Raw genomic sequence first — 9,219 nt, forward strand, 5'->3', positions numbered from 1 at the left:
TCTCAGCCCTCCTTAGCCACACAGGCTGGGGAGCCATGACCTGGGGGGGACCACAGGACCCCCTTGAGAAGGGTGCTTCTCACCTCAGGGTTGTGGTTCCTTAGCCACACGGTCACGAAATAGCGATACATCGGGAACAGCTTCATGGCAAACTGATCTTCCGTCATCACAGGATACACACTGTCCTCCAGATGCCGCAGGTAAAACTGGACCATCTCACAGAAGGTCTCCATGGCTACGGAGGAGGGTGGGGGCGGTGAGCCCCGAGGGGCAGCAGCCGGACGAGGTCTCCCCGGGCCACCTCCCTCCAGAAGCATTGGCACACTTCTGTAACCAGCAGGTGAGCGAGATGGCCTCAGACAGCCTAGAAAATGCCCCTCTTCAGCCCGTGATCTCTGCCTTCCAATTTTTATCAGCTTTCTACCCGTGTGGGAGGCAGGCTGTTAAGCCTACAGGTGTGTCCAGACCCCAGCCCTTGAGATTCACATACAGGGGTCAAGGGTAGGATATGACTCCTTACTCACAGCCCGAGGATTGTCCCACAGAGGGCAGTGAGCACATTTTGTCTTATTCTTCTCAGGTATCAGGGATTTAGGACCCCCTGAAACACTTAAGAAATCAAAACCTCGGGCAAGGAGATCAGACCATAAAGAGCATCAGAGACCAGCCCTGGTCGGGCCCAACATAGAGCCATGTTCCCTGGTTCCCTCTCCTGTGAAATCCCGCTGTCCTCCTGAAACGCTTGAAACAGAGCCAGGTAAACCGAGTCACAGAGACAACTTCCTCCCGCTAAGCCGTGTTCCCTTGAAAGCACCGGCCACAGTTCCACCGCCTGTGCCCCCCCGAGAGCCGATCGGGGCCACACGAAGCAGGAGGTTGGACAAATGCTCGGGAATAAGTGAACAACCTACCTCCTGTTCAGCAAACCCCTCCACCTGCTTGCCCCGGGCCCTCGTCCAGCCCCCTGGCCGGGCCTCACCGGCGGGCCCCACCAGGCACGTACCACTGCAGATCACCTGGCACATCTTGGCTTCATTGGTGAGTCTCAGCATCGTGAATATGGTGGCCAGGGTGATGCCCATGTATGGCATGAATTCAAACACTGTGCAGCGGGACGAGAGGTGGCAGGGAGTTGGGGGCGGGTCAGCAGGGACAGGGCAGAGGACAAGCCCGCTTCCTGCCACCTCCCGCCCCCACGGGGCCCAGCGTGTGGCTGAGGCCACAGGATAAAGTGTGGAAGTCAGTGGGAGGTGAAAGGAACAGACCGGAAACAAGCGAAGGGGGAGGAAGCAGGAAAGGAAGGAGACCGGGGACAGGGAGACAGAAGGAGGAGGAGGAGGAGGAGGGGGGGATAGAACCATAGGGAGGAGTGGGCAGAGCAGAAAGTCAGGGAGGGGAGGCCGAGCATGGCTCCTGGATAGATGCCTGGCTCTTTACGTGTCCCACCAAGGTCCTTGGGTGAACAAAGTCACAGGGAGACAGGCAGCAAGAAAGAGACCAGAAGAAGGCAACAGGCGGGCAAAGAAAGGCAGGAAACCAAGGGATGCTGGGAGCAGAGAAGAGGCGTTGTTGGGGGAAAGGGAACAGGTGACAGAGCCACCCTCCCCTCCCAGCCTGGCCCCTCCAGCGGCCGTCTCAGAGCAGCTAGTCCCGTTCCCCGCCCACTCTCTCCACCCACCCGGCCCCATCTGACCAGAGCCCCTGCAAAATGGGACACGCTGGCCCCCGGGCCCTTCCTGAGCCACCGCCCTTCTCGCAGCTTCCACACCACCGCCACCCTGTCCCCGTCTCCCTGCCAACTCTCTTCCTGACGTCGGGTTTCTCCGAGCTGGGTTCTGCCCGCCTCCTCTCCTCTGTCTGCATCTGTGGGCGTGGACGGCTTTGAGCACCACCCACACGCCAAAGACCCTGGGAGGAAGGCCCCCCACACCTGCCCTCGGACTCGACTCCGCATCCACCCATCAGCTGGCCACCTGACCCCGCCCCCCGAAAGTCCCACAGGAATGTGAACTCAGTGCACCTGCCCGGCAGCCAGCTGCTCACGCCTGAAGCTGGGAGTCTTCCTTGGCTTCTCTTTTTTTTCCTTCACCTCCAGCACAGAACTCATCAGCAAGTCCCATCAGTCAGAACCTCATTCATCTCTCCCGTCTGCGCACCCCTCACCAGCCTGGCCCCAGCCTGAGCCACCAATGCCTCTCACGTACACACCTCTCATCCCTTCTCCACCCACACAACAGCTAGAATGTTCTTCCTGGAACCTGCGTGTCACAAGGCAACCCTACAGCTTTCCGGGGCTCTCAAGTAAGGTCCAGACTCTACCACACCCACCAGGCCCTGCCAGCCTCTCCAACCCCACTTTCCACCATCTGCCCTCACCCTAACGACAGCCACAGTGACCTCTCAGTCCTTCAGAGAAGCCGAGCCTTTCCCTGCCTCAGGGCCTTTGCACATGACGTTCTCCGTGCAGAACGCCCTCCCGCATCTGGTTCTTCACCATCGTCTCGTCCTTTCGGGTCACAACTGAAATGTCGCTACCCCAGTGAGGGCCCTCACAGAGGTGAGGTCCCCTCCCTCCTGATCTCAAACAGCCACCAGGCTGTTCTCGTCACACCACATGTCATCTCATATGATGATGGCCGATTTTCTTGTTTACTTGTTTACCGTCCTTTATGGAGGCGGGACCGAGCGCATTGTACTCACTGCCACTGTGCAGCGGGAGCTCAGCACCTGCTTGTGGAATGGGGGAGGGGGGAGGGGAGGGGTAAGAAGGAAAAAGAGATGAGAACACAAGAGAACGGGGCCCGAGAGGGAGAGCGGTCTGGAGAAAGAATGTCAGAGGAATGAAGAGACAGAAATGAGAGGCAGGAACACGGAAGCTTGACAGCTGAGGGAGACGCGGAGACGGAAAGAAGGAATGCCAGAGGAAGGTAAGGTAAGAGGGGGGATGGTTGAAGCGGGAGACAGGGATGAAGGAGAGCTTGTGTCGGGATGAGCACTGGGCGATGTACGGAATCGTCAGGTGACTGGATGACCCTCCTGAAACTGATATTACGCTGGACTCAAAAGAAAAACTTAATAAAAATTTAAAAACTAGAAAAGAGAGAAATGGGGCTGGTCAGAGAAGAGAGAGGCAGTGACCGGGAGGGAGCGCCAGGTCGGCCTGCGGGGCCAGACCCGCCCCCCCCCCACCACCGCCCCAGGCCGAGGACCCGCGTGCGCCTACCGTTGCCATTGGCCAGTTTCGCCAAGGTGACGATGACGAATTCGTCCGTGAGGTTGAGAGGCTTGAGGTGGTGCTGCAGCTCATACATGACCAAGCTGAAGTGGTTGCGGGACAAAGCCACCAGGGTGTCGCTGGCCGCCTCTGCCTTCGCGTAGCCCTCCACCTGCAGGGGATGGGGGAGGGACGTGTGTCTCCACCACCCGCTGGGCTGCCATGAAAACCCTCCTGCCCCACACCTGCTCCAGCTCAGGCTCCGCCTCTTCTTGCCCCCCTCCTCACCGGTCACTGGACCAGAGAAGCCAAGCCTCTCCCTGCCTCAGGGCCTTTGCACATGACGTTCTCAGTGCCGAACTAAATCCTGCATCCACCCCAGGCCACCCACATCTCAGCCCCTGGGCTGGCAGGGGAGGGGGGCAGGGCGCCGATGGACCCAGGGCTTCACTACCTCCAGGCTCTCCCTCATCTCCTTGGAGGCGATGGCGACCAGCCTCTGGACGCCCTGATCCTCTAGCTCCCCCTCCTGCTGGATGATCTCCTGGAGGATGTTGTAAATGTTGACTTTGCGCTGGGTGGAAATCTGGGAAACGATTACGGGCGGGCGGGAAGATCCTGGACTAGGTTGTGGCGCCTGGGATGGACCCAGCCCTGCCCCCAACACAGCCCACCATCTTCTCCCTCCACTGGCCCTCCTCCCATATACCCGTGACTCGCAAGATACGTGTATTTGATCTTTGTCCCCTTTCTGGTTTCTGGCACAGAGCTCCTAAAACCCTTGGGAGTATCCTAAGTGATGAGAGCCCTGAAAGAGTCCTTTGTTACCTTGATGAGGTGACTCGGGAAGCAGCCAAGGGTGGGGGCTGGCTGCCAGGGGAGCCAGCCCTTTCATTAGAGGGTCGTAACTTTCAGTCTTGGAGTGGGGGAGGGGCCGGAATCCGAATGCACTGACCATAGCCAATGATTCAATCGGCGGTGCCTCTGTAACGAGGCCTCCGTAGATCGACCGCAGATCAGGGCTCAGCGAGCTTCCGGGCTGCCAAACACGTGGGGATTCTGGGAGAGCGGTGCACCCCAAGAAAGCACAGAACCTCCGCACCCGTTCCCCGTGGCTTCCCCTCTGCATCTCCTCCATCTGGCCATTCCTGAGTTCGATCCTTTTATAATAGACTAGTAATCCAGCGAGCGGTCTGTTCCGCTGAGTTGTTACCCACGCTAGCAAATCAATCAAACCCAGGGAGGGAGTTCGACAGCCAGTCGGTCAGAGGCACGGGGGGGACAAGCGGGGGCGGGGGCAGCTTTGTGGGACTGAGCCCTTAGCCTATGGGATCCGATGCTGTCTCCAGGTGGGTAGGTCAGAACTGAGCTGAACTGTGGGACGCCCCGCTGGTGTTTGAGAACCGCTCGGTGGCGGTGGTGGAGCTCTTAAATGTTTTATATTTCCCGACACCTCAGGGTCGATGACCCTGGAGAGCCCACCCCTCCCAGGCTTAGCCAGTTACTACCAAGAACAAACATCTCCCCAGGGAGCATGCTTTTCAAATGCAAACCAGCCAGTCCAAAGCCGGTACCATCCACCTGCTCTCCCACTGGGAGCCACTATCCACCGGCCCCTAATGACCCCAGGGCCACAGGCCAGACAACCAGGGACAGCCCCGACACCCAGAGCCCGCTGAAATTGTTCACACTAGCCCATCTTCAGCCTGCTCACCCTGCCTGTCCCATCCCCCCTCCCCCCACCAGAGACCACAATATAGACTCTTGCCCCCGTTCCCTCCTCACTCCCTCTGTTTCCTGGCCAACCCTGGTGCTTGCTCATGTGGCCCTGCATGATATGGCCTGTCCCCTCCCCCACCCCCTGCACCTCCTAATAAACCCACATTTTATAAATTTTTTTTTCAACGTTTATTTATTTTTGGGACAGAGAGAGACAGAGCATGAATGGGGGAGGGGCAGAGAGAGAGGGAGACACAGAATCGGAAACAGGCTCCAGGCTCCGAGCCATCAGCCCAGAGCCTGACGCGGGGCTCGAACTCACGCGAGATCACGTGAGATCTCGCGAGATCGTGACCTGGCTGAAGTCGGACGCTCAACAGACTGCGCCACCCAGGCGCCCCAAAACCCACATTTTAAAAGTCTGTTACAAAACCCTTTGCCTGTCTTTGCTCCTCACAGCTGCCACCCATCTTTCTACAAAATCAAGCTTTCTCTAAAGAATTCCTACAAAGATCTCCCGCACTTCCCAGCCCCAAAGGCTACAGGACAGTCTACACTCCAGCAGTTCTCAACGTGTGGTCTCCAGACCAGCAGCCTCAGCATCACCTGGGAAGGTGTTAGAAATGCTGATTCTCAGGCCAGCCCCACAGACCTACTGAATCAGTAACTCTCAGTACGGGGCCCAACAATCTGGGTCTTAACGAGCTCTCCAGGGGACCCTGATGCTCTGCCCCAAACTCTGCCCTGTCTTGCCCACCGCGATTTCCCATCACACCGCCCATCACTCCCTCCTACGCCCTCCACCCCACTCCTGTCCCTGGCTAATCAGTCTCCGGGCTGGCCCAGCACTTTGCACCCGGTTCTGCTACGTCTTGGCTGCCCCAGGTCTACTTGCTTCACTCCTTCAACATCTCTGTGACTACGTTCGTGAGCCCTAGGACAAGGGCTCTCCAACCCACCGTGTCAGAATAAGGCAGCTTTTTAAAAATTACCAAAGCCCCAGTCTCCCATGGGTCCTGTGAGCCTCACGGTCTTGCCCGTGTCTGTGCCCCAGCACCCAGCCCTGTGCCTGCGATGGTCGGTAATGTGTGCTGACCCACGGGTGGCTGGGCTCGAGGCGGGGCCGGGGGCCAGCGGGCCCTACCTCGGGCACCTGCAGGCAACGGATGAGAGCGTTGATCACGGCGGAGGGCTCCGTGGTGGCCTTCTCCGTGATTATCACCGAGGCCAGCATCTTCCGCATGTCAGGACCTGCCCCCCCAGCAGCGTCCGTCTTTGCTGACCCGCTGTCCATGACGTTGAGGAGGTTTGTGACTTGTTGGAAAGTACCTGAGACAAGGTGGTGCAGGGGTGGCGCTGAGGTGGCCGTCGCGGGAAGTGCTCCCGCGCCCAGGCCCTCCTGACGCGGCCGGGGAAGCCATGCTCTTGCCACGATTGGGCGGGGCCTCCCTGTCCTCGTGCAGACAGAGAAACCGAGACCTAGGCTGGGACACGCCCTCAAGGAGTCAATGGCCAGGACTGGACAGGACAGGAATGCAGGGGTGGGGCTGACTTTCTTACCTCCGTCATCGTCTGGCTCCAGGGGCTCCAGGTCCTCCGTTTCCTCTGCCGGGCCCTCGTTTGAGCCTACCACTGCTTCTGTCATCTCCTCCACAAGCTCTTCGGAGACAAGATTTGTATAAAATCGTTGGTGTATCAACACAACCCAAGAGACCACCGCTCCCCCAAGAGTCACACCCTGCATAATCCTCTCCCCTTCGGTGTGGGCAGAACTGGGACTTGGCTAGACCCGTGTTCTAACCAGTAGACCGAGGCCAAGGTGACAGGAAGCCACTCCCAGGGTCATGTGCTCTCATAGCAGCCTCTGTGTCCTAGGGATGGGAGAGGGAGTCTCACGCTAGCCTTGAAGTTAACGGCGTGGCCTAAACTGCCGGTGGAAGGGACCCTGTGGCAAGAAGCTGAGGACATCAGTCCTCCAACCCCATAAGCTTGGAAGAGAACTAAGCTCCGGAAAGGATGTGTCTGCGCCAACATGAAGGCAGCCTGTGAGACCCCCTGACTCCGGATCCCCGGAAACCGTGCGATGATAGACGGGTGTTGTTTTAAGCCACTGAGTTGATGTCATTTATCACACAGCAGTGGCTAACTTGGTTAAGAAGGGCCCTTCCTCTCCTCTCCACACCGAACACTAACGATTAATGAGAAACCCACCTCCGCCTTCCACGTTGCTCCTCTCAAGGAGCTCTTGTAACATCAGCAGCTTCTCAAGGGTTGACCAACAACACAGATGTCAAAATGGAGGACTGAATGCTCCCAGATCCGTTCGCCCCCTGACCAGAGTTCCCCAAGCCTGAAACTCCACGGGCTCTTCACCGTCCTGAGCTCTTTCCCTCCTGGGAATCTGTTGAAGAGCTACTCTGGGACTTAACTACTGACCTTTCCTCGGAGTCCCCTCCTGGTTGGGACAAAAATACACCACAAGGAGAGGATGTCTAATACACATCAAAGGTAATGTGGACAAGGTCAGGTGGGTCGTCAAGGAAGTGGGACGGTTGGCTTCTCAGCCGTAATGTGGATGAGGAAGAGGTCTCCTGGCAGGGTGGGAGGGTTTCACTAGAACCATCACCGTTAGGTCGCAGACCCTTGGAACTCTGAGATCTAACTGCCTTCCTGAGTCTTGATCAACTGAGGGCTTCAAGGAGTGCGCAGGGCCCTGTGTTAAAACGCCACATTATGTTGTCATTAGACGTTTCTTTTATCCATATGTGCGGTGGAATACGGTGGCCTGTTTGGGAAAGGGGCATAGCGGGAGCGGGCGTTATCGACTACCACATCCCCTGGGGATGCCCTGTTGGTTTGCAAGCTCCACAGAAGCTTCCGGGGTGAAATCTGAAACTGGCCTCTGTACTCAGAGGGCGGGGAGAGACTGAAGAAGCCACTCCATGTTGGCAGGTGGCAGTTTTCATAAGCAGGAGAACTTACACAGGAGTTTCATCTTGGGCAGCATCAGGACAAGTGGATCTCTGCACCCGCCAACCACATCTTACAAGTTTATACAGAGGTCTTAACCGGGTTCAGTCACCTGTACCGTCAAGGTGGCCTCTACAGCATCTCAGTATCCCAAAACGATCTCCTTGGATCATCCTCTGGGAGTGGGAAAGGCAAGCAGAACCCACATTCCAAGGACAGGAGAGGGGATGCAAAGCCTCCGATTTCCCAGGTCCAGCTCACAGGTCAGCTGGCAGTCATGTCTTCTCATTGACCTCTTCGCTTCCACCCTGTGGTCATAGGACCTCCGGGTGGGAAGATGTGGTCAGGACAGCTGGGGTGGTATGGGTGACCGAGGGGTCCTGGGAAGAGGACTCTTCCTCCCCAAGGACTGGGTGGCTTACAGGATGGGGCAGGGGGTTCCCCCTGACAGGTAAGACAGCAGGTACCCCATTTCCTGAACCAAAAGTGGAGCCCAAGATTTTCTCGTCAGTTGTAGCTGTAACAGGCCAGATCAAAAGTTTGAGCAACGAAATATTGGCCTTTGGAAACTTGCTATGCATTACAGAGCAATAGAATAAGACTCAGAGCCACGTAGGTCCGCGAAGGCTTAGAGAAAATTCCCACTCAAAGTTTGCCCATGCGGCCAAGAGGCCTGTTCCTCAGTCTCTGATAGCGGGATGCTTTTTGCCCTTTGCAGCCCATTTCTACTTCATTGAAGCCAGATGGTTGGAAAATGAGCTTCACAGGCACGGTGCTAAACCCTTCTTCCCTGTAAAATTCCTGCGTTGTTCCTCACTCTGCCCTTTGGAGACATACTGATCAATATGGAAGAGACACAAGAAGACAGTTATCACATGCCTCGCTTTCGTGGCTACCTCTCCCACTCTCCTCTGGGCCTGCACTTTTCCTTCAAAGATCATTCAAATGACACGGCTCCCATTCCGTTCCACAGACCCTACCTGCCTGCCCGCTGCGTGCAGCTAAGCACAGCTCTCCGTGTAGAAGTGGATATAGAAGTGGGTAGGACGTGCCTGCATCCTCTGACAGTCTAAAGACCCAACCCATGGAAGATCGTGGGTTTAGGGCCAGCACTGAATGTATCAGTTAGCCATTGCTGTGTAACAAACCACCTCAAAGCTTAAGGACAGAAAACAACCATTTACTGTTGTTCATAAATCTGTGGGTCAGCTGGGTAGTTCTGTTGCTCTGGGCCATCTCTAGCCATGGAGTTGCTCGTACATCTGCAGTCCGCTGGTGGGCTGGGTGAGGGCTGGCTGGTCTAGGACAGCCTCCCA

The 9,219-nt window shown here is 57.0% G+C and overlaps 1 protein-coding gene and 1 long non-coding RNA gene across 7 annotated transcripts in view; one reads left to right on the forward strand and one right to left on the reverse strand.

Moving 5' to 3' along the window:
• MROH2A (maestro heat like repeat family member 2A) overlaps window positions 1-8,160 on the reverse strand; it is a 43,672-nt gene extending 35,512 nt beyond the window's left edge. For 5 of the 6 annotated variants that reach the window (XM_040450619.1, XM_040450617.1, XM_040450618.1 and 2 more), the window contains exons 1-7: window positions 7,145-8,160; window positions 6,494-6,592; window positions 6,078-6,262; window positions 3,669-3,800; window positions 3,224-3,386; window positions 1,004-1,102; window positions 84-235 (exon numbers count right to left, since the gene is read on the reverse strand). In XM_040450619.1, the coding sequence (XP_040306553.1) occupies window positions 84-235; window positions 1,004-1,102; window positions 3,224-3,386; window positions 3,669-3,800; window positions 6,078-6,262; window positions 6,494-6,592; window positions 7,145-7,187 (873 nt within the window). In that variant the 5' untranslated portion in view covers window positions 7,188-8,160. Of the gene's footprint in view, window positions 1-83; window positions 236-1,003; window positions 1,103-3,223; window positions 3,387-3,506; window positions 4,427-6,077; window positions 6,263-6,493; window positions 6,593-7,144 lie in introns of those variants that run through there. The other variant, XM_040450621.1, reaches the window with a different exon arrangement.
• Window positions 916-2,650, forward strand: LOC121014399 (uncharacterized). The gene is made up of 3 exons (XR_005783194.1): window positions 916-1,038; window positions 1,451-1,587; window positions 2,096-2,650. It is a non-coding gene; the product is annotated as an uncharacterized LOC121014399 (long non-coding RNA).
• Window positions 8,161-9,219: the final 1,059 nt, after the last annotated feature.

The sequence above is a fragment of the Herpailurus yagouaroundi genome, unplaced genomic scaffold, assembly GCF_014898765.1.
Source record: "Herpailurus yagouaroundi ecotype Mexico unplaced genomic scaffold, PumYag 202, whole genome shotgun sequence".
Taxonomy (NCBI): Eukaryota; Metazoa; Chordata; class Mammalia; order Carnivora; family Felidae; genus Herpailurus; species Herpailurus yagouaroundi.